General features: G+C 43.9%; 2 protein-coding genes across 2 annotated transcripts in view; both read right to left on the reverse strand.

The window, feature by feature from the left end:
• VAMP3 (vesicle associated membrane protein 3) overlaps window positions 1-25,858 on the reverse strand; it is a 226,420-nt gene that overhangs the window by 48,601 nt on the left and 151,961 nt on the right. The window lies entirely within an intron of this gene.
• On the reverse strand, window positions 1,896-12,221 carry LOC142210629 (myo-inositol 2-dehydrogenase-like). Its single transcript, XM_075279914.1, has 9 exons — window positions 11,144-12,221; window positions 9,831-10,400; window positions 8,980-9,050; window positions 7,613-7,721; window positions 6,884-7,014; window positions 6,362-6,469; window positions 5,825-5,943; window positions 5,164-5,320; window positions 1,896-3,652 (listed from the first exon to the last, which is right to left on the reverse strand). The coding sequence occupies exons 1-9, from the start codon at window positions 11,386-11,388 to the stop codon at window positions 3,504-3,506; spliced, it is 1,659 nt and encodes a 552-aa protein (XP_075136015.1). The 5' UTR covers window positions 11,389-12,221; the 3' UTR covers window positions 1,896-3,503.

Genomic DNA, 25,858 nt, shown 5'->3' on the forward strand with positions numbered 1-25,858 from the left:
TTACTTTGAGAATAAATTCATCTATACAGTATAAGGCCATTGCACACGCACAAATTTACATGGTAAAATCATGGCAAGCACACACATTAACATAGCATGTATCCCATGAGCTATGCTTTATATGTTCCTCTTTACCATCACTGAGCACATGCTTCATGTTCTTCTGTTCTGTTCCCAATACACTATGGTGGCATTTGGAATTTTCCTACAAATGTAGCAGACACACAATGGTCTTCAGAGGTTTGTGGCAGCAGTTAGTCTTATCTCCACTACACTAACTGTATAAAGAGTATTAAATGCACAATTTACGGTTATTCCTCGTGCACCCCAACCAACCATAGGAATTTTGGAAAATAATGTGATTGGTTGCTAATGGCACCCAGCCATTATTGGGGAAAGCTTCATGAAAAGCAAGTAGACAACCGGTCTGTTATCCATTATCTTTATGTCCATGGCTGCCCAAACTCAGCTCTGTGATGGCTGTTCCAAAAATGACATGTGAATAACACCTAAGCCAATATCCTACAGGGGTGGTCACATGCACTACATTGTTCAGACGTTGTCAGTAATAAATTGGAGGAACCTCTGGAAAGGAACACTGGACAAATGTGATGTAGTTTACGCGTAAAGGTCCATGAATGCTGGAGGAAGGCACTGACGCTTCTCTGCCCCATGATAAGGCACTCTAAAATCTACCATAGGTAAGTGAGGTGGGGAACACAAGACCCAAATGAGGTACTGGGATTAAATACGTTAAACTAAGATTGGGGGGGGGTGGACAAAGACAGAAGGGTGTGCAGCTCTGATCCCTTATAATAAAGCTATGCTGGAAGATACAGGCTTGCAGCATCTCTGCCCTATGTCAGCTCGTCCTGTTTTTGCTCTGACAGTTCAGATCTGGATTATACGATAATCTACATGTAAATTATGTTTTTTTTATGTCCTATGAGATAGCTGAACTGCCATAGTAAAGGAAAGGAAAAGTTGCCAGCGGTGGTGACGTAGTAACAGCTACCACACTACATTATAGTGCAAACAGCACAGCAGAAATTGTTTGTCACACGTACTTTATACGTCTATGGTTACCCTATCCTCCCCCACACAAACTGTACAAATATCTAAGCTACAGGGTCTGTATACAGTTATATATGGCTACTACTGACCTGAACATAAATTGCATATATCTCTCCCCCTAGTAGTGACAAAAAGCAGCTAAGACATCTGCAAGAATATTTGTTTGGAGGAGAAAGAAATGGACAAAATGAACCATTAAATCAAGCATATTAGAATAACTATATGTTCCTGGGACAAAGGAATCTATTAGAATTATACGCAGTAATATGTATGAACTTGTCATACCTGAAGCGCTCAAGAACAGGATTCATCCCTTTATGGACAGTCAAGTAGTCACAAATGAACAAGGTGACAACATTCAGCATGGTGAACATGGCAGGTGATACAAAAGCTATTATGGAGCCCCATATAACAAGAGGTAACAATAATCACTACTAAAGAGAGAGAGAGAGAGCAGAATCTTTATACTTCATAAATAAAGTACACATTATATACAGCTCATATATAGCCCACAGTAATGTCCGGGTCAATGCTCATCCCCCCAGTATGTTAATATACATATCTGTAACTGGAGGATACACAATTTACAGTAAAACCATAAGATTAGAATATTTACCTGCAATTACCGGGCAGTAATAAGAATAGGGATTTTTGGTCTTAGAAATGCATAGTATAGATGCCCGGCTCACAAGGAGACACAATATACAAACACTGCTTTAATATTTGTGGACAAGTTTAGGCTGGAGGTGGCCAATGACTGGTTAAATGTGGACCCATTGCCAGTAATGGTCATGTCCTTGGTTATGTCCTATTGCATTCACAGCTAAAGTTATTAGAACAGGAGAGGCTGGACCTTCCCTTCTCAACATGGCGGTGGTGACTATATAGCTTGTCAGTTCCCTCACATAGGAGTGCTGCCCCTAAGGGTCGTCACTTCCATTTCCACACACAAGTAACTCTCATAGGGGTTGTCACTGACCTCCCCCCACACCGAGAGTAGCAACTGCCATCTTCCAAAAATACATATAATAGAAGAAAAGCTTGTAACCAGGAATCTAGATAAAGGTCAGAACAACCAAAAAGATCCTATTTTAAATATAGTTCCAGGTCAGAACTAAAAAAAAAAAGTTATGTTCACACAGCAGAATATTCCAATACTTTCAAACAAGGCAGAACCTTGATTTTTGCCAAGGATGTGCCACACAACTGCATAAGGATTAGTGAGTATTAAAAAGGGACATAACCTTGTGTTTTCTGATGGAAAATTAACAGGTCACTTATTTCCAAAGCAGAATAATATTCCAGATTTCAGGTTATAAAGAAATTTGTGTATAAAATATAAGTAGATATCCTCAAGAAATTGCATGGTGTGAGTATACCTTAAAAATCCAAATATGGATAAAGTTAGTGTCCCTAATAAAGGTCAGAGACTCTATGAAGTTGTACTGTATGCTTTTATGTACAACATTATAAAAGGAACCCACCACCCACGTTTGAGCCCTTTTCCCAGTCTAGACATATCAGGAGTTGGCTACTTAAGGCAGGGTGGTGGAAAGGAAAAGAAAAACTTTGCCATGCCACAAATACCCCATCTCTTCTACTGTCCTATGTCCGGAAAGCTGTCTGACAACCAATATGGTTCCTATTACAGCTCTCAACACTAAGCTTTACTAAATGTGTCCGCTTGTAATATTTCCTGACAATGGGCCCCTGACTCATGACTGGTGCATTCTGTGGCTGAATAGCAAGTCATTTCCTATATTGGCCACTTCCGATGTAAGGGCGGGTTCACACCTGCGCCCGGTCTTCGCTTTGCAGGTTTCCATCTTCTGCCTGAAAAACTGGACAGAAGACGGAAATCCTGTGGTCAGTTTTCAACCCATTTATTTGAATGGGTTTACAAAGTGTCCGCCCATGAATGTCTTCTGCCTCCCCGTGGTGAAGTCGGACATGCAGCACTTTATGTCCGGTAAAAAAAACGGTTTTGCCACTGAGAGCAAAAGACTCTCACGGGCGGTCACTTTGCAAACCCATTCAAGTGAATGAAAACTGATCGCGGGTATCCATCTCCTGTCCAGTTTTTCGGGCAGAAGACGGAAACCTGCAAAGCGGAGACCAGGCGCTGGAATGAACCTGCCCTAAGAAAGTTAGGCATGTCCACTTTACTATACAAATTTCTTACAGTCTTGAAGGTTACATTGGAGAACGGATTCCTTCACAAAGAAAAGGAACACTGAAGATTACTTCTTGAGAAAAAAAAAAGGAAGGCCATCACTGTGCACTATCAGAGCAGTGTCACATAGAAAGTCAAGTGCAAGTTAGCATTCTAGAGATTGTGCAGGAAGAACAGCAATACATGGAGAAAATACAATGAGATTTAAGCTAACATCCTCCACCTGGAATTGAGTCTTGGAGATGAAGCTCCATCATCATATAACCTCAGTCTTGATAACGGATACATCCACAGCTTCATTCATCAAGTCTACAGCTGAACCAGTCTGCCAGGACTGCTCAGCAGCTGCTGCTACCTGTAATGCACACACATACTGCTCTTTGGTAATAACTGGATGTGATATACCTGCAAAATAAAAAAACATCCATTGTGGCTTCAGTATTATAACTGGAAAAGTCTATTGTACAAGAGGATTTTTAGTTAGATAGATAGATAGATAGATAGATAGAAAGAATAATTATGCAATTATTTATCCTGTACTGATCCCGAGTTACATCCTGTATTATACTCCAGAGCTGCACTCCCTATATTCTACTACTGGAGTCTTTGTACATCTATTAAATTACTTTACCTGCCTTATATGTCAGTTAAATCAAAATCTAGTAACAGTACTGGGAATTCGCATTTATGCTTTTGTCTGAGTTACACTGGGTTCACACCAGTGTCTGGTCTCCGTTTTCAGGTTTCCGTCTTCTGCATGCAGAAGACGGAAACCTGTCATGCCGAGTCCGGCCGTGAGCACCGGTGAGCATTTTATGCTCTCCGCTGTGAAACTGTTTTTTTTAAACTGGACACAGAGTACTGCATGTCCGACTCTGTATCCGGTTTAAAAAAAAAAAAAAAACGGTTTCACCGCAGAGAGCATAAAACACTCACTGGCGCACACGGCCAGAGACTTTTCAAGCCCATTCAAATGAATGGGCTTGAAACATGCCGGAAAGTTTCCATCTACTGCCCCTGTTTTGTGCAGGAAAAAGAAACCTGCAGATTGGAGTACAGGCGCAGATGTGAACGAGCCCTTCTATGTATTGTGTTTACACTCCAGAGCTGCAGTCACAATTCTGTTGGTTGAGGACAGTACAGGGCCTTTAACCACCAGTACCGACTCCAACTCTTTCCATTGTGTCAACAGTAAATTGGTTATAGATCCAATCACAGGACCTTGTGGAGGTGATTCAACAGTACACAAATGGGGTGGTGCTTTGCTTGGGAATCTAGAACTGAGACCAAAGCCCAGACAAGCTAAAGCACACACCAAATAAATTTTCATCTTATTTGCATATTAATAAAATATCACTTAACATGAAAATGTGGTCCAAAGCTGATTAACAGAGGCATTTTAGGAAAGCCTAGAGTTACCTCTACAAGGTACTGCGATTACCTTTATAACTAGAGATGAGCGAGTACTATTCAAAACGTTAGTTTCGAATGGCATGCTCCCATAGGAATGAATGGACACAGCCGGCAGGCAGCCAGGGCCGTGTCGTGCTACTTAACCCCCTGCGTGCCGGCTGCGTCCATTCATTCCTATGGGAGCATGCCATTCGAAACTAACGTTTTGAATAGTACTCGCTCATCTCTAGTTATAGCCAATTTACTACTGTTCCATAGTGCACTTACTTTGCAGAGATTACAGTCCCGCGGCCCCATAGAAGTAAAGGATGCGCTAGTCACGCAATAGCACAGGCACTACATTCACAAGGAGGTTTTAGGGAGAGTTTCGGCCATCCTTCTGACCGCTGGTGGAGTCGGTGGAAACCCGCAGCAATTGGTGTCCTTATTGCCCCAACACTTTTAAAAATTATAAAATGTATCCAGCACACACACGAGCATCACATAAAGGTGTCCCTACTGACCTTTGATGGTACGTATAAAATGGCGAAAGAGATCTCTGTAGGCCTCTTTGTATCTTTCATTGTGTGTCTGGGAGGGAGTTGGGAAAGATGAACCATTCTCTATAATGCACAGTGGGTTCTGATTGTCTAAACGCAGTGATCCTTGCAAGCCATATAACTAGATGGAAGAGACAGCGACATGTTACACTGACATTAATAACAAAGAGCAGACCGCACACCCTGCATGTTCAAGCGACTTTAAAGGGACATCTGGTTGTAGTATTGTATATATATATATATATATATATATATATATATATATATATATATAGTGTCACCCCCTCTATCTCATAGATTGTAAGCTCTTGCGAGCAGGGCCCTCAGTCCCATTGTGTGAAATGACTTTCTTTGTAATGTATCTTTCTGTCTGTATTTGAACCCCACAAATTGTACAGCGCTGCGGAATATGTTGGCGCTATATAAATAAAACATATTTATTATATGAGGGATATTTATCAATTAGGATTACAGCAGAAAAACAATCCAACACTTTGAAGGTATTGAAGCCCATCCAACTTCTGAACGGTTTCATCTAACTCCTATGATTCAACGAAGATCAAAATAGAAGACATGTTGTGTTTGTGTAATATCCTCCATACACTGATTATAAAGGTAATATTACCTCTAGTCTCTGATCACAGGATTTGGTGCAGTGCTGACTGACATCCAAGTTTACGATGGCTCCACCAGAAAACTTCATGCTGATGTTGACTGTGTCCACATCCTTCAAGGTAGCTATGTCTGGGAAAGAAAGCAATTCTCAGATAATTCCAGTACAATATATGTCATCTGTGCTTTTTCTTAATACAACCTAAAGATGGCAGGCACACTGCAGAAATCCCATAACTCTGACTTGAACAAAGTTAGGAAATGTTCGTGTATCTGCTGCAGAAACAAACTTTTATACATGTAAGGGATGGATTTACGTGCATGAAATCTCTCCAACCTATCGACCTATTACATCAGATATGATAAGAGTGGCGTGAATGGTGATGAATGTGAGGGCGTGTGATGGTCCCCTCCACAACTCCAACAAGAGGTCCAATCCACTTTCTACAAAGTGGCATAAAAACGCCTCTGGTCACAAACTGGTGAGGTTATAAACTTTATGGAAAAAAACTGGCATTGGCATAAAACATTAATGTGTAGTAACACCTACCTGAACAGAAAGCATGTCCAAGGGAAAACACAGTGTCCGGTAGGCTAACCCCTAGTAACCAGATGACCACGTCTATATCATGTAATGCCGAGTTATAGAAAATACCTCCTGTTAGAAAAAAGGAAACAAAGCATTTTAAAAAACCAATGAGTTCAAATCTGCGGCCCCATCCATTTTTTTCTGACACACTGGTACATATCAGGAAAAGAGGTGAATACACAAAGTCCATAGATTTTATGGCTTCTGCACATGGCTGTGTTACTCTCTGATTTCGACAGGACTGCCATATAGACACACAAAGCTTCAGATGGTAGCATACTTTATTGGTTGCTGGAAGAGTACAGAAGTATTGCTTCTAGGACAGAACATCTTCATGTCACCCAATGAAGCCTGTATGGTAGAACACCATGCATTCATTCTGATTTACACCCACATTCCAGCATTTCAGATATATCCACTGACTATCTGCTATGTCCACCCCATTGCTTTAGACAGTTTGCTTGGTTGCCATTTTAACCTCACCTGACATCTTGATCTTGTTGACAGAAGGGCAAGGAAAGGTACGGCTAACTGTAGACAATTTCTGGATTCGCCCGATGGCATTCTTCTGATGGATCTTTTTAAATAGATATTTCAGGGCAGGGTCAAAACGTCTGTGGAGACACAACATACACCTTAACACTTTAAAAATGTAAAATGTAATAAAGGAAGAGGCTGGGGGAGCCGAGGGCAAAAGACCCATGTACCAATTTCATGACCAGTGGAATCCCACTAGTCTTGCCCACTAATCATACATTAAAGGGGTTGTCAGAGTCATTTTTAAAGTATATAGGAGCTGCAAATGGGGTCAGCAATATAATAAAAATGTATTCATCTTTCCAGAAGGGATTGCTATATATTGATCTCCCAGCTGCAGTCAAGTGCCATATGTGAAGAGGTCACTGCTGAGGCCTGTGGTTGGCTGCAGTGGTCAACTTACAGCAAGAGGACATCAGCCAGGGGTCTTGTACACTGCAGCCACCGCTGGATAGGAGAGAACAGGGAGAGGACATTTTTATTATTTTACTGGCCCATTCCCATTTGCAGTGCCTGTCAAAAAAACAAAAAAACAAAACAAAAGCACTCTGACAACTCCTTTAATGCCATATCACAGTGGTAAGCAATCAAATACAGAAGATTATTATGTGGTAATGCTCAGTAACTGCACTACAGCTTCTCACTACATGTAGCATGTCCCCCTGTATAACTTACTTGTAGAAGCCACACACCAGAGGCTTCCCCTGTTTGTCGGCCTCATTAAAGCACGCTTCCACAGTCTGCCTGCTCGTGCTCAGCAGCTTTTCACACAGCACCGCCTTCCCTTGAAATAAACACACAGAGATCTGTGCAAATGTTTGTCAATTCATTTTGCATTTGGATTCTACAAGAAAGCAGCAAGTGTTACTAAAAAGACATATTTTGTAACTGGGTATTATATTTATTGGTTTATGTAGATAGATAAACAGAATATTGTTCTCATATTCATGGTGGTGTTGAAATAGCCAAAACAAAGTCAAGCTTTGGCTTTTGATCACAGCGGTCTCTGTCTGCAGATGTTTTGCTGGGCTTTGCATACTGGAAGGAGAAGACCTCAACACACCCATCAATGCAACCAGGTCATAGAAGCCCCTACCAGACATACATCAACAATCAACACTATTTACTACTATTTACCTATATAGCATCAGTCCTACTTGGAACTGTATCCGGTCTGATAAGGCAGAGCCTATGGCTTGAAGATTATTATTGCCTATGGCTGGGTTATTGTTTAGACCATGCCCCCTAAAAACCACAGCCCTTTTACATTAAGCGTTTGGCGAACCTCACAAGATTTGTCTTGCAAGGTTCACCCGGTGATTTTCTTTTGACCAAAAAACACAAACCAAAACTGCTCTTATACCCTGGAGTCTCTTCAGACCCCAGAGTATAATTAGTGGAGGCCCATGAGAGGTCAACAAACAAAAACCAGTGCTACTCTCTTCCCCTACACTCTGGTGCTGCTTCTGGTCCACTTCAGGTCTCCTAAATGACGCCAGGGACCACTGAGTCCTGTGATTGGGCCTTAGTGGTCACATGGCTTTGTGCCAAGGGACTTTCCTCCCATTCACCTGAACTGAAACAGAGCTGGTTTTGATCCACAAAGTGAGGCTTTTGGATGTTGGACCTATGTAGAAGACATCAGCGTCCAATACCATTGGGTCTTTAACAACCCCTTTAAAGCTGGCCATAATAATAATTAAAAAAAAAAAAGTTAGATCAACTAGTGCATATTATACACATGTATATACACTCGTACACATACATATGTGGAATGTAACATAAGCGGACACTGATTCTGCCTCATTGCTCCACAGAGACTACTGAATATAAGAGTTGCTGTGGTAGACAACAAAAAAATTTGGGACCAAAAAAATGTGACACGAGCATAAAAGTGGTCTGAAAATTTTTCCAAACATACATTAAATGCAGTATGAGGCTATGAAGAACATTTATTTATTTATTTTTAAATACCGGAAAAGTCACAGTAAACACTTTAATAAATAGTCCATAAGGAGATGACAACCACGTTGACCACTTACCAGCCTTCAAAGTCTCAAGGGTCATAGCAGCTGCCACTTCTGGCGGAGAACAAATTACCACCCCAGATACTCTGCAAATAACGTCAGAAAGATGAATCCAAAGAATAAACTAGGCTACAGTAACAATGTATAATATTTGTATATACTAAGCTTCCCCTAGAGATAAGGGAAGAGAGGGGATTTGGAGCTCTGGAGCAGAAAAATGAAGCTCTATTAGAAGCATACATATTAAAATGACTTTTTGGCCTATTCTGATTAAGTAGTGGCTAACAACACTCTCCAGTGTCCAGGTATAGAGATAACTCTGATCCAAGGCTAACCAAGGCATCGAAGTGGTTAGGCAAAGGATGAAGACTCCCAGCCGTCACTCCATAATGTTATTGTAGGGTGCTCAATGGCAGCCAAGGGCCTACCAAAGGCGCCTGCCTATGCAATATACATATGCCTACTAGGCCTTGCTGGATAGCACTTCCAACTAACACAACACATATGCAGAAGAACTTCCCTCTATTATATGAGATCCAAGGAAGTTCAATTTTAAATTTACTGCTGCGAACTTAAAGAAAACACAAAATGAAATAAAATTATTTATTTTTATCCTGCCTCTCATGGTATGTAATAAAAAGTTAATCAAAATGTTTCATACCCAAAATGATACCAATGAAGCTACAACGCATCCTGCAAAAGAAAAAAATTCCTACTAAGGCTCCATAGATAGGAATATAAAAAATGTTAATGATGTGTAAATGCTGAAAAATTACCATACAGCTCCAAGGATTATTAAAAAAAAAAACTGAACATCCAAGACCCTCGCTCATCAGCTGCTTGAAGAGGTTGCAGTGCAGCCTTACCTTTGGTCACTAAGGACAATGTCCACATCCTGCTCCTGTAGCACTCTTGTCTTGGCCAGCAGTCCTTCACTAAATGCAGTTTCGACCACCAAACGTTGATTTTCAACAATGTAGTAGAGACGGCAGCCGCTTTCTTCTGCTATGCTCTGAAGCAAGGCCTGACTGCCGTGACTCACGCCTATGACTGCCAGGCCAATATTACTTTCCTGTGAAGCTTCTCTGCTGTAGAGTCCTCCTGGGACAATACTGTTGGAAGCTTCTGAGATAACGTGTCTTTGGTTGTTATGTTTGGAAGAGATGGATGGGTTCTGGATATGGAAGGATCCAAATGATGATGGTAGTAAAGAAGAGGTAGACGGTGCTGGATCTTCTCTTCCAGGCATGATGTTAGTGGTTGAGCTGATGTTTGGGTGACTAGAAAGTGAGGACTGATGATGACGATGGAGTGGAGGTGATGGCACCGGATGACTGGTGCTGATGGTATTACTGATAGAGCTGGCCTGCAGTATAAAGGAGGGCTGAGCATGAAGAGCAGAGTCCAGAGGCAGTGCGAGGTCTTCACCTGTCGTTCTATAAAATAACAGGATACATTTAGGTCTCCCTGTGTACTATACACACTTTTTATCCAAATTACAAGCCATTTATTCGGCAGTACACAGGACACTGCATAAATATTTCTATTGCCATGACAGCTTCATGTAGGCATATAACTACATATATACTGCTTTGCACATAGCCTAAAGCGAGTCTACCACCAAATTTGTCCATATGTAAAAATTAAAAGTGGTGTGTAGAGCAAAGTTTTTTTGTTTTTTTTAAATACATATAGCTTTCTGGCATCAGTCAAAAATCTGCTTCCAGAATCTCCCACAATGCAATGAGCTAGCAATTTCTAGATGTACTGACTACACGTTTCTTGGGTCTGTCCAGCCCTGTATTATGCTGTGTTCATATTTGCCTGTCACAAATCCAGATGAAAATACCCATGCATGTTGTGCTAGTTTGGTGAAGTAGACAGAATGACAGACCTCATCATAGTCTGGGTGCTATTCATGTCCATGAAGTACTATATATAGCAGTTCAGTGATTTCCGTTGTTCTGCTCCTACAACAAAGCGGACAATGCAAGTCAATAGCTCAGAGCCGACCAGAGCCTTATATGTGTATCTGTCAGCACAGCGTTGACTGGTTCCAAATGACTATCGAGAGAATTTTGAATGAAGCTTCAGATGTGACTAAAGAAAGACAAGAAGCTACCAAACACAAGTTATTGTATTATACTATAGACTGTAAATAAAACTGTTAGGTACTTACACTAGCACAGGGCCTCGGTTCCAGTGCTGTTTGATCAGTCTCCGGTTCCTATAATGCCTTCCAGAGGCTAAGTGCTCCAAAATCCGATCCCGTCTCACCCGCATGGGCAGCTCACAGGATTTACAGTACAGAGTCTCCACCACCGAGGTCTCTCCCGTGTCATCATGTTCAATGACGTGTCTCCTTACAGCCAAGTCAGTGAACTCTGCTGCATAGTCGTGCAGAGTTTTCTTTTTCCGTCCCATGACAATTAGAAAAATGTAACTCCGGAAAAGTTAAGTCCAATGAGCAGAAGAGTCCAAAATGGGGTACAGGGTGTGTCCCTGGTGCTGCGTTATCATACCTCAAATACAGATCTTTAGATCATATCTATATCAGGTTAAGTAGAAGGAAAAACAGGCGACACTATACTTTATGAAATTGTCCAAACTTCAGTATTTACTCATTGTCGCCCCCTATCTTACAATTTCAATATTTGCAAAATAACTTTGTGAATCTTATTATTCGTAACCGTATCAATTAAGAACATAAATCCTTTGCTACTCCTGGGGTTACAGATCCCCAAGCTGTTTGCAGGGCTTCTCTTTAGTCATAGCGGTAAATATTGGTTTGACATAACTATAAACTTTGCGCTAAATGTGAATATACAATTAAGGAATCATTTAAAAAATATAAATAAAACTTACTAATCTCATATAATACTATCAGACACTTCGTGAATGCACTCTAAGCATAGAATACTGTGTAGGGGGTTACTAGTCCCTGCACATTATACAGTCACCCATGCTGATAAGTAAGCTTTAAGCCTGACAACCCCATGTATTCCTCTACTAGGGGTATACAGGGTGAGCTGATAGGGGGGCAGCAATATCACCATTCAATACATGACTGCATAGATATACTGCCCCCCTCCCTTACCCCAGTGCTGTCTATGACTTGTACAGAGTATATACAGTCTACAGGAGCTTCACGGTCTATATATACTACTATCACCGGTCGGTGCAGCCTCTAATATCTTCTCTCGCACATAGTTCAAGACTCCTAAGACACTTCTAGCCGAGTTTACTGCTCCCAAATCAACCACAGCTGACCCGGAAACGGAACTCTGAATGAACCGGAAGTGCAGTTTATATTTATAGAGACGCGTAACTCAGTACTGTCACTAGAACCTAGGTAATGCGTAGCGGCATCTAGCGGTGGCTGTCCGCACTGCAGAACAATTGGTGGAGCAGCAAAATAAATCTGAAATAAATAATAATCTGTATAAATATGTTTAGAGTGTAACCAGATAAGGAAGGAAGACATTAGTTTGCAATTGTTGTAGGTTTCTTCAATGTGCCCCATAAACTTGTGGCATTATAAGGAGGCTGGAGGCTCTGTATATAATCATGTAATGGGGATTATTGTTGTATCATCTTACTGGACAGTTACTATGCAGAATAATGTATGCCTCAGACAGTGTTAGACCCTACTCCCCCCCTCCTTCATGCTTGATCCCTTTAAGACAAGGGCAAGACAAAATAAGTCAGGATTGCTCACAAAAATTCAGAACTGACCCAGCAAATTCAGAACAGGGGTGAACCTAGCGCCTCTCTGCTACCTGTGGCAAACTATAGAAAGGAGCCCCCTCCCCAAATCTACACATAATAAATGTACTCAATAAGGTGTGCCCCTTTTCTGTAAATAATCAGTAACAACTCACCTTTCATGGTCCTCTGGGTCCAGCTGCTTGTTCCGTTCTTTTGCCGCTCCCTCCAGATGTTAGCACATGATCGTTCTAGTCAGGGTCGGACTGGGGTGTCTAGGGCCCACCAGTGGAATTGTTTCTAGGGGCCCACCGCCAGGACCCTGCAGATCAGCGGTACCGAGACAGGGTGGTTAAAGGTTATAACATGTTGGGAGCCATGCTACTCACGCACTATACCATGTGCATACCTCCCAACCGTCCCGATTTCCGCGGGACAGTCACGATTTGGGTGACATGTCCCGCGGTCCCGGTTGGAGGGAGGTATGTCCCGATTTCAACTCAGATCTGCGTCCAGAGAACGCAGATCTGAGTTGAACACATATGCGGCTGAAGCAAGGAGCTGACACAGATCAGCTCCTCGCTTCGCCGGTGCCCGCCTCTCTCCCTGACACACGCGGCTGAAGCTGCTCGCGTGCTCGCTTCGCCGCTGCGTCTCTCTCTCTCTCGCTGACACATGCGGCTGAAGCGAGGAGCTGACCTGTGTCAGCTCCTCGCTTCGCCGCTGCCGCCGGCTCCTGGCTTGTAGACGCGATGTACAAGCCAGGAGCCGGCGGTAGCAGCGAAGCGAGGAGCTGACACAGGTCAGCTCCTTGCTTCAGCCACATGTGTCAGCGAGAGAGAGGCGAAGCGAGCACGCGAGCAGCTTCAGCCGCATGTGTCAGGGAGAGAGGTGGGCAGCGGCGAAGCGAGGAGCTGACCTGTGTCAGCTCCTTGCTTCAGCCGCATGTGTCAGCGAGAGAGGCGAGCAGGGAGCGGAGGAGAAGGTAAGTTTAATGTGGAGGTGGAACGTGAATCTGGGGGCAGATGAAGGAGAGGACGGCATGACACTGGGGGCAGAGATGGAGAGGATGGCATGACACTGGGGGCAGAGATGGACAGGATATGAATCTGGGGGCAGAGATGGGGGACATGAATCTGGGGACAGAGATGGAGGGACAGGAATCTGGGGGCAGAGATGTGGGACATGAATCTGGGGGCAGAGATGTGGGACATGAATCTGGGGGCAGAGATGTGGGACATGAATCTGGGGGCAGAGATGGAGGGGACATGAATCTGGGGGCAGATATGGAGGGACATGAATCTGGGGGCAGAGATGGAGTGGACATGAAACTGGGGGCAGAGATGTGGGGACATGAATCTGGGGGCAGAGATGGAGAGGACATGAATCTGGGGGCAGAGATGGAGGGACATGAATCTGGGGGCAGAGATGGAGGGACATGAATCTGGGGGCAGAGATGGAGGGACATGAATCTGGGGGCAGAGATGGAGGGACATGAATCTGGGGGCAGAGATGGAGAGGACATGAATCTGGGGGCAGAGATGGAGAGGACATGAATCTGGGGCAGAGATGGAGAGGACATGAATCTGGGGGCAGAGATGGAAGAGGGACATGAAACTGGGGGCAGATGAAGGGTGTATATGAAACTGGGGGAGAGATAGAGGGGGGACATATAATTTACAGGTGACTGTAGGAGGATTATACTGTGTGCGGGCACATGAAAAATTAACGAGTAGGCGGGGCCAACACAAAAGTGGGCGGGGCTAAATTTGCTGCGGCGCGCTATGCGCGCCCCACATTTTGTCCCTCTTTCGGTTCTTCAAAAGTTGGGAGGTATGCATGTGCAGTACATATACCTACTGCTACAGCCTGTATGGCAAGTGAACAGCATGGCTCCTAGAAATGTTACCATTACCCGTAGCTGAAGTGTCCTGGAAAAGCTGATCTGCAGAGGTCCTGGCTGTTGTATCATCGCATATGTAATATTGATGGCCTATCCTAAGGACAGACCATCAATATTAGAAACATGGCTAAATCCTTTAAAGGGGTTGTTCAGGAATTGGAGCGACCCATGTGCTGGGAGGGAGGTGTAAAATAAAAAACAAATAAATAAAAAAAGAATACTCACCTGTCCCCGATGCTCCGTTGTCCGCCGGTAGTGTCTATTCGGTTTCGTGCCGGAGCCTCCATGCTGGGAGTCCTGCACCTCATGTGATCGCTGAGACCAATTAGGTACAGGATTTCCAGAAATTAAGCCATGAGACCAAACAGACACAGGTGGGGACAACGGGGGCTGGGGACAGGTGAGAAGGCTTTTAAAAAAAAAATAAAAAAATTTACACCTCCCTGGTGGCCACCACAGCGATCACTCCAGTTTATAGACAACCTGTTTTAAGGGGTTGTCTGGGCCAAATATTTTATGGCCACTTCACTGGTCCCCCATAATGTATGGGGTACAGTGACGGGGCCATTATATTGTGTGGGAGCAGTGATGGGGCTAACATATTGTGCAGAAGGGGGATGTTACACTGTGTGGGACATATTAAAGGGGTTGTGCAGGGTTAAAGTTTTTTTTATGGCCTATGCTCAGGATAGGCCATAAATACCTGAAACCTCACATTGCAGAAACATAAGGTCTTTGGCTACTACAGAAAAAGAAAAAATGTGTAAGGAACCAGCAAAGTGAATGAAATTTAATCAAATTTACCTCATCTGCACACTGCAGGAAAAAAAGATGTGAAACAGCCACAAACTCTAAAATGTGCGCGCTTCTAAAAACATGGCCGGTTACATTCAGCTGCGCAATTGGGAGAAAGTGCGGGGAAAATGCATCAAAAGCGCAATGAAAAAAACACTGTGGAAAAAATACATTGAGATTCGCCGCTATTTATTCCACAGCTATTTTTTTTAGCTGCGTCTCGCTGTTGGGCCTCATCCTTATTATCTCAATATACTGAGCATTATACTATAAGGCTGAGTTTACACAGAGTTTTCTGGTCAGGAATTTGGTTCTATCCGGAGGCTTTTTTGGAGGCTGATTTTGAGGTGGATTCCTGACCAAATAACTCCGTGTGAACTCAGCCTTAGGCTAAAGCCCCATGTAGCAAGACAAAGCAAAAAGCGCTGCCGGAAAAACCCCGGCGGCAACACATCAGTTTTTCCTGCAGCGCTTATTGCAGAAACTCCGCAAAGGTTTCCTCTGAGGACTTTGTTTCCTTTACGGTAAGTTCACGCGGGGTTTTGTGGTCAGGATTTTGAGGCCGTATCACCCTCAAAATCCTGACCAAAAAGATGGCTCCCATTGAAATCAATAGGAGCCGGTCAGTTCTTTTTTTTCCGGGAGCCGTTTTGTTCCAGCACCTGGAAAAAGAAGCGTGGTGCTCATTCTTCAGGTCATTTCGCCTCACGATTCGGCCTGAAGACACTCCCTCCTCCCAACTAGGCCCATTTATTGTGCCTAATCTGGAGCAGAGTGCGTGACTGGATACCGGTGCAGTGCACCAGCATTCAGTCAAGGCTACCTGTTTTTTGGTCCGGAACCTGAGGCAGCCTCCGCCTCAGGTTCCGGAGCATAAAACCCTGTGTGAACTTAGACTTATACCTATAGGGAAACTGCAGGTGTTTCTGCAGATATAAGTGACATGCTGCGATTTCCAAAACCGCAACAGTTTTGGAAATTGCAGTGTGTCTGCCATGTGTGTTTTTCTGCAATGTGTGAATGGGATTGCACTCACTGCGTTCAGTAATGCATTCAGGGAGTCCGCATGGGGACCCTCCCAAACAGACTACCGAACGCATTAGCAAGTGGTATGCAGTGAAAGCACACATAGACAATAATGGGGTCCATGTGCTTTCTGTGCAGTGTCCGCAAAGAACATGCGGACAGAAAAGTACTTTACAATCTACTTTCCTGTCCACATAACTTGTGCGGACACCACGTGGAAAGCACACGGACCCTATTATAGTCTATGGGGTCCGCATACTTTCACTGCACACCGCTTGCTAATGCGTTTGATAATCCGTTCGGGGGGGGGGGGGGGGGGGGTTCCCATGCGGACTCCCCAAACTCACCGAACGCAGATGTGACCCAGGCCTTATACATATACCATATATACACACACATATACAATACTATAGCACATATACATTTATATACATTCATATACCATATATAAGTCATATATATACTTGTATGAATACTATATATACACACATATATGCATACACATTATTATAGCATACTGTATACAAACATACAGTACTCACACAGTATACAGGACACATACTTTACACAAATGTACACATATATACATATTAAACATACAGATTTTACAAAAAGAATTTACTCACCTATTCCAGCAGTAGTAAACTCAGCAGACGACTCCTGTCTTCCCCACACGCTGCGATGTAAGAGCATTCAGTGTGAGGAGGAGGGGGAGGGGGGAGAGAGGAAGTGCGTGCGTGCAGCAGGGACGAGACCTCACAGGAGAGCAGCATAGCAGCTGCAGGTAAGTGAAGGGAGAGGCCGTTAGCTGAGGCTGAAGCTGCACATGCTATACAGCTTCAGCATCAGCTAATAGGGGCCCCTGTGTGTGGAGACAGATGCATTGGCCAGGTACCCGGTTGGGGGCTCCTGGCCATCCCGATCGGGCCCCGACCAATGCATCTGCATTGTTAAAATGAAAACTTTAAGTCGGGGCCCACAGGGGGATTCCCCGGTGCTCCGGCGGGCCAGTCCGACCCTGGTTCTAGTTGGGTCAGAAGACCACTGCAAAGAATTTTCTGGCCTCAGGGATGTTGTGCCGACAACACCATGGCCAGTGATAGACTGCAGTGGTCTTCTGACACAAATAGAATGATCATCCACTTAGCGTTCACATTACCGTCAGTGTCCGATAGGTAGTGTCCGCTCAAAATCTGTCACGGACATTAGGAGCGGACACTAGCTGTGTCCGTGACACCTGTAATTTATTTGAATGGGCATCGGGTGCGTTGTTTTGCACTCCGTGCCCGTCCTTCCCTGTCCGCAAGTGAAGATGTCCGACTTCTCAAGCGGACAGAAGAACCCTGCGCAGGGTTTTTCTGTCCGCTTGAGAAGTCGGACATCTTCACTTGCGGACAGGGAAGGACGGGCACGGAGTGCAAAACAACACACCCGATGCCCATTGAAATGAATGACAGGTGTCACAGACACAGCTAGTGTCCACTCCTAATGTCCGTGACAGATTTTGAGCGGACACTAGGAGCGGACACTACCTGTCGGACACCGACGGTAGTGTGAACGCCCCCTAACATCTGGAGGAACCAGTGAAAGAAAGGAACAAGCAGCTGCTGCTGGGCTCAGAGCACTTAGAGAAGGAGAGATTTACCCAAATCCAGTTCCACTCTATGGAGGGAGACTGGAGGAGACTTTACAGCAAACTGGCACTGGGCGAGCAGAAGGAGGTATTGCCCACCATAACTTGGGCTGTGTCAGGTCACATCACGTTGCGTCAGTGTGCTCAGCTCAGTTTAGCTCTCACCTAACGTAGAGAGAAGGAAAGTGATGCAGGAGGAGAAGCAGTCAGGCAGATGTCTGTGTGTGCTGCAACTATTGAGCCAGTGCATAGTGCAGCAGCAGTACTTGTCACCATTGTATTGCTCCAATGTCCACACAGGTGAGCTGCCTTCCTGAGCTGCCAGTCTCTTCCTCCGCCTGCAATTCAGCATCAGCCCAGGACTGTTCTCGCTCAGTGTGTTTTTGAAGTAGCCTCAGCCATAATGCCGCCTCTTGTTTTGATAGGTAATGCTGCCTGAATTAACTCTCATGTTGCCATATGATAGGTGCGTCCCTGAGTGCTGGACTGGCCACTGGTCTGAATGACCCAAGCCGTAACACTATAGTGGCATCAGTAGGAAAGAATGGGCCCCCCAGCAAACTTTTGACTCTTCCCCCCCACCGCCCGACACACACACACACACACACACACACACATGGCATAGAACCCCCTTTCCTGGCCCTCGCACAGTATAACAACCCATTTACACACACTATAATGTCCCAAAGTGGCCTCCACACAGCATAATGTGCCATAGTGGCCCCTGGACACAGTATAATGACCTATTATGGCCCTTGCACACACACTCTCCTTTGCTTTTGGCTCTCTTCAACATTGAGCCAGGCTAGCAATGTGACGCATAATGACGCCAGCCTGGCCTGCGTGATGTCTGGGGCATCATCAAAGAGGCCAGAGTGTTTTTTATGTTCCCTCACCACCCATGGGCCTCCGATCATTATACTATAATGATAGCACTGTTTGTTGGAGGGCCCGCAATAACAGCCTATTAAAAATAAAAAAAAGCACACATGAGGGCCCACCGGGCCCCCTAATATCCTGGGCCCTGTGGCAGCCACTACCACTGCTGCCTCGGTATTTATGCTGCTGACAATACTGGTCCAGCACATATGAAGCATAGTATGGAAGGTCGGCTACAAGAATCTTTTTACATGGGGAAACATACATGTGTAGCTTATATAGCTTTGCTTTGTTCGCCTTTGTATCCGCTTTCAGGTACATCTTTTGCTTACAACATAAACAAATACTTGTAGCAGCCATATTGTCCACCATAGCTATGCCCTAAATAATATATACAGAGGAGTAAATGCAAAAAGAATTTTTATCAGGATGTAAGACATTTCAAACAAAATCGATCTGACTTTTTAGATCTTTTTAGAAATCCTTATCATTTTCAAGCTATCTAATTGAAGCATTATGCTAAAATCCCATTCATGACAAACCACAAACAAGGTAAGTATGACCCCCCTGGGGTCTGGATAGTGAGGTGCCCGTCCCTGTGGGTCTGCTTAGTGTCCCTTACTATGGGTAAGTTCCAGTGTGTGATACTTCTACATGGATAATACGTTTACTATAGATCTACTAGTCCTTTTGTAGTGACAGTGAGTCATATTACAACTGATATCGAGTTACGGGGCTGTATACAATATATTTTGATATTGGTATCATTATTTGCACTTGCTCTAATCCTGTTCTTGATCTGTTACCATATATGTGAATTGTTTTCACACATTCATTGAGTCTCAGGTGAGACTATATTTCAGCTACATGCACTTGAGTTCTATAGCAACTTAGCAGTATCTTCAGGGACTATTATTCCAGCTGGCACTTCTTAACACCCAGCTTTCTTGTATTTGTACTTCTTTGTCCTTAACAGTGTCCATATATATATTTTTTCTGTATTTTGTATATTGGTATTTAATAAAAATTGTGGAATTTTAACATTATACTATGTGTATTGGTGTTATAATATTTGCATACCAGATGTCATACTTACCTTGTTTGTGGTTTGTCGTTCTTGGTTCCTTGGTAAGGACATGTTAGGACAAGGGCCTACAATAGATACAGGAGACACACGCATTTATTTGTTTATGCGTGTTTGCTTTGTGTTTGGTAAAATCCCATTCATACCTAGTCAGGGGAAAATAATCCTGTGTCAGAGAATCAGAGCAGCCACAACTACAGATCTCTCTTCTTCAGACTGACAGCTCTTTATATTGTAGCAAACTGCAACTACTTGTAGAAGGTCTTACAGTCTATGATAGTTCCTATCAATTGACAGCTATCAATGAACATGAGAATGATGATGTGTATTGGGAGGTTACATAACATTACATAATACAATGTAAACATATTATCCTCACCCACAAAGCTCTCCACAGTCCTGCACCTCCCTACATCCATCGTCTCTTTCTCCATTCTACCTACCCTTTATTCTAATCCTCTATTATCGGAACCTCCCACTCTCATCTCCAAGACTCTCCAAGTTGCACCAGTTTTCTGGAATGCTCTACCCTGGACTATCAGATTGGCACTAATCATCCACAGTTCAAGCTGCCCTGCAGTCTGAGGGTACAACAGTGTCAACCCGTACTATCCGTCGGCGTCTGAATGAAAAGGGACTGTATGGTAGGATACCCAGGAAGACCCCACTTCTTACCCAGAGACATAAAAAAGCCAGGCTGGAGTTTGCCAAAACTTACCTGAGAAAGCCAAAAACGTTTTGGAAGAATGTTCTCTGGTCAGATGAGACAAAAGTAGGAAAAGGCATCAACATAGAGTTTACAGGGAAAAAAAAAAAGGCCTTCAAAGAAAAGAACACGGTCCCTACAGTCAAACATGGCGGAGGTTCCCTGATATTTTGGGGTTGCTTTGCTGCCTCTGGCACTGGATTGCTTGACCATGTGCATGGCATTATGAAGTCTGAAGACTACCAACAAATTTTGCAGCATAATGTAGGGCCCAGTGCGAGAAAGCTGGGTCTCCCTCAGAGGTCATGGGTCTTCCAGCAGTACAATGACCCAAAACACACTTCAAAAAGCACTAGAAAATGGTTTGAGAGAAAGCACTGGAGACTTGTAAAGTGGCAGCAATGAGTCCAGACCTGAATCCCATAGAACACCTGTGGAGAGATCTCTTGATGGCAGTTTGGAGAAGGCCCCCTTCACATCTCAGGGACCTGGAGCAGTTTGCCAAAGAAGAATGGTCTAGACTGAGCGCATACGCGTACTGTAAACCCCCCGAAAGGAGGGGGGGAGGATAAGCCCCTCCCAGATTCTAAACAACCAAAACTTACCCCCCTTAAGAAATAAGGCACAGACACATTAGTTTGGGTTAAGTGGGGGTCGGCCACAGCTTTATTATTGAAAATAGACATGTCAGCAGAAACCTGTTGCCCCAACTTAAAGGGAAGCGCGCCACAAGGAATGCCCAGGCACCGCTAGCGGTGTGCATGTCTGTTGTATCCAGCGGTGGCGCGCCTTATCCGGAATGACGTAAGGGGAGGGGACAAGGTCTTGCCGATCATGCCAGCTGTGACACATACGGGAACAAATAAATAAATAACCAAGAAACAAACAAGAAATACAACCAAACCAAATCAGATACAAGGAAAAACACAGAAGGCAAACAAATGGAAACAAAAACCAACTAGAAAAAACACAAACAAAACCCGGTGTAGTGCAAAAGGAGCAAAGGGAGGGTGGGAGGGAAAAAACTTCTTTCTTCGACGCTGGCGGGTATCCGAAAGGAAGTCCCCGCCCAGCGCCGAAGAATAAGAAGAGGACGGAGCGTGGCTCCGCCCCCCACCCGCCCGCGTCATCATGGCGACGTCAACGCCGGGAGGGGGAGCGGAAGGGAGGGGGGAGGAGGACGCATGCGCGAAAACGCGCACAGTCAGAGCCCGGGCCGCTTATGCAACGGCCCGGTCCTAAAAATTCCAGCAGAGCATTGTAAAGAAACTCATTGATGGTTACTGGAAGCGGTTGTGCGCAGTTATTGTGTCTAAAGGTTGTGCTACCAAGTATTAGGCTGAGGGTGCCAATACTTTTGTCCGGCTCATTTTTGGAGTTTTGTGTAAAATGATCAATGATTTGACTTTTTTTTTCACTCTCTTTTGTGTTTTTTCATTGCAAGCAAAATAAATGAAGATATTAATACCAAAGAGTTTGTGCTTGCAATCATTTTCTGGAAGAATCTGAGTATTATCTGACAGAATTGCAGGGGTGCCAATACTTTTGGCCAACACCAGGGGCGTAACTACCGTGGTAGCAGCAGTAGCAGCTGCCACAGGGCCCGGGCCATTAGGGGGCCCGGTGACAGCCGCTACCGCTGCGTTTTTTTAAAAAAAAAAAAAAAAAGTCCGTTACGGGCCCCATTCACTTGCCGATCCTGGCTGGGCCGGGATCGGCAAGTGACACTGCGGGGCCCACAGAGGCTATCATTATACTCGGGGGTCTTTGCAGACCCCCGAGTATAATGATCGGCGCACCGGGAGGGGTAAGGTAACATAAAAAACAGTGTTACTTACCTCTCCGCGATCCTGCCAGGCCTCCGTCATTCGTGTCTGACGTCACATGACCCAGGCCAGCTTCCCGGGTCATGTGACGTCTGACGTCATTAAAGCTGGACAAGAGCGGACAGGACAGCCGACAGGAACAGGTAAGCAACTGTCTCTGTTCTTTTAATGGTTTTAATCCCCCGGGTCTCCGATTATTATACTCTGGGGTCTTTTCAGACCCCAGAGTATAATAACATATGGGGACACTATAGGGGTTAATACTGTGTGTGCATTTGACACTATAGGTGTTAATACTGTGTGTACATTGGACACTATAGGGGTTAATAATACTGTGTGCATTGGACACTATAGGGGTTAATACTGTGTGTGCATTGGACACTATAGGGGTTAATACTGTGTGTGCATTGGACACTATAGGGGTTAATAATACTGTGTGCATTGGACACTATAGGGGTTAATACTGTGTGTGCATTTGACACTATAGGTGTTAATACTGTGTGTACATTGGACACTATAGGGGTTAATAATACTGTGTGCATTGGACACTATAGGGGTTAATACTGTGTGTGCATTGGACACTATAGGGGTTAATACTGTGTGTGCATTGGACACTATAGGGGTTAATACTGTGTGTGCATTGGACACTATAGGGGTTAATAATACTGTGTGTGCAGGGGACACTATAGGGGTTAATACTGTGTGTGCATTGGACACTATAGGGGTTAATAATACTGTGTGTGCAGGGGACACTAGGGGTAAATACTGTGTGTGCAGGGGACACTATGGGGGATAATACTGTGTGCATTGGACACTATAGGGGTTAATACTGTGTGCATTGGACACTATAGGGGTTAATACTGTGTGTGCAGGGGACACTATTGGGGATAATACTGTGTGCAGGGCTTACTAAGGGACATAATAGAGTGCGGAGGAGGGGGTCAGTCGAGGTCTTCGGCATCGGTTTGGGGAGGGGGGGCCCCATGTCAAAAGTTCGCCACGGGGCCCCGCCATTCCTAGTTACGCCACTGGCCAACACTGTATATCTATATTAGCTTTATCGCTATTACTAAATAAAACATTTGTTGTTAATGAATGATTAGTCTTGGATCACCGTATATTGACATCTATCATTTTTGTTGACCGAGCTATGTCAGGGTTCTTTGTGGGGCAAGTTGCAATATTTATTGGTGCAAATTTTTGGTATGTATTCGTTTTTGAACACTTTTTCTTGTTATTTTTGAGGAATGTGAGGTGACATTAATTTGCGCATTTTGGTTTTTTTTTTAACTTAATGTATGGGATAAATAACACTATTTTTGGAGTATAGTATCCCCGTATGCAATAGAGAAAAACAGTCAGGAGGCCGTTGATTGTTCTCCTGGTTGCCATGGTATCATGGAGGTTCCGAGGGGTGAATCTTGCCCCCTAACTACCCAGATGCTGCGATTGCATTGCTAACAAAAGAGTGTCGAGCCGTGGTCTCTGTGACTGAATCAGCTGTGGAATCACTGCAAGATTGAGCAGTATGCCTCTTTTCTCTTCATCCTGCTGCAATCTCTGCTTCGCATTGAAAACAATGGGAGGCAGATTTGGGCAAATCTGGGGCGAAATCCACCATCAAATCCGTGGCAAATTACACTGTGTGAACATAGCCTTAGACAACTGAATCAGTTTGCTCACGAGGAATGGCCCAAATACCAGTGAGGCGAAAAAAATCACATTGAGAGTTACAGAAATTGCTGGATTGCAGTGACTGCCTCAAAAGGTTGTACAACAAAATATTAAGTTAAAGCGTAACTAAACTTTCAGACAACTTGATTTTCTGGAAGTATTTGTGTCATTAATAAATTTCGTAATAGTAAACTTTATTAATAGATTTTGTCTCCTTTCTGTGAAATCCTGCATGTCTTTATTATTTCCTTTGTTTCTAGATTGAGAGCTGTTTCTGCCTCTCACTGAAATGTTACTTTGTGTAGTTGCTTTTGCTGTCATATGAATCAACAGATTCTCTTCTTTCATGTGACACTAAGGTTGCAGTGCTATCTAAATAATTTCCAGAGATATCACTGGCTGAAAACAGTCAAGATTGTGATTTTTTTTCATATAGATTTTACACCTGCCTATAAATATCCTAATCCTGTGATCTCTCTGGAAATAATTTAAACAGCAAAGTATATGAAAGAACAGAACAGTAAGTCCTAAACTTGACCCAGCCCCTGTCCCTACCTACTTGCCTCAACTGTCCTAATGACAGGGACAACTGGGTGACAGTCCCGTCTCTGAATAAGTGTAAATACAGAATGCGGACAAGACAAAACAGAAGAGGAGTCAGCAAGCCAAGGGTCAAAGTCAGAGAGACAAGGAATCATAACTGATCATGCCTCCTGTTCCACAGTGTGCAAATGGAGGGTGGTGCAGAGACCTGAACAGGCAAATGTTACAACTTTTGTCACTTTCAAGGTATTTCTGTGACCAATGTGGATTTTATTTTCTTTACCAGAAAGTTACCAACAATTTTGTCCACATTTGTACTTATTGTCAGGTTCTTCCACAGATCAACTGATAGAAGGGAGTACTTGGGGTCCTTGAAACTGGGATCTGCATAGCATGGATAAAAGGGGATTGTCAAGAGAGGATAACCCTTAGGATGATCCTATAAGGAACATGCTGCAAATTTTGAGTAACTTGGTACAATTTAGAGGTTGATAAATGTTTCCCCTACAAGGTGACAGTCAAATGTTTGTTCCTTGTTTAACATCCATCCTGCTGAGTATTTCACAGCCCGAAAAATGAAACTTCACCTTGTCCACTTTGACAAAAAAGTGCAGCTGGCCATCAATCTTGGCAAGATGTTACAAGTGTTGACGTCAGTAGTCAATCTATACTTTCATCAGAGATCTTATTGATTGGGATGTTACAGCCAAACAGCTATCAGCGCTGACTCCCAGCATCATATTCCAATGTATTTACTGCGTCTGAAATAAAATATTAGATTTTTTTTCTTCTATCTACAATTAAAGGCCAGCACAATTCTGTTTATTGTAATGCTTCCAAATGGGAGGAATGATTAAACGCTATCTCTGGGCAGGCATAACGTTCCAAGAGGAGATTTCATTAACCCGACTGAAGATCCGGACTAATGTATTAGAAATGAGGCTCAGTCTCAGACCTTCAAGGTCACATTGCTGGAAGGAAAAACACTAACATGCAGTCTGAGCTTTTCATTCAGATGCTGAAAATTACGGAATATGAAACCTCAATCTTTGAGCTAAGTTTTGGGACCACTGCTGCTAGGAGAGTTGGGGGCTGCAGTGTTGGGTTATGCATTCTAACA

Source organism: Leptodactylus fuscus, chromosome 6, assembly GCF_031893055.1.
Source record: "Leptodactylus fuscus isolate aLepFus1 chromosome 6, aLepFus1.hap2, whole genome shotgun sequence".
Lineage (NCBI taxonomy): Eukaryota > Metazoa > Chordata > Amphibia > Anura > Leptodactylidae > Leptodactylus > Leptodactylus fuscus.

What these genes read in the sequence shown, in the direction of transcription:
- LOC142210629 (XM_075279914.1), bottom strand. Translation starts at nt 11,388, where the DNA reads ATGGGACGGAAAAAGAAAACTCTGCACGACTATGCAGCAGAGTTCACT. An exon ending in ATTGTCCTTAGTGACCAAAG is followed by an intron (nt 9,051 to 9,830) that starts GTAAGGCTGCAC and finishes CGTTATTTGCAG; the next exon opens with AGTATCTGGGGTGGTAATTT. An exon ending in CAACAAGATCAAGATGTCAG is followed by an intron (nt 6,470 to 6,883) that starts GTGAGGTTAAAA and finishes TTTTTCTAACAG; the next exon opens with GAGGTATTTTCTATAACTCG.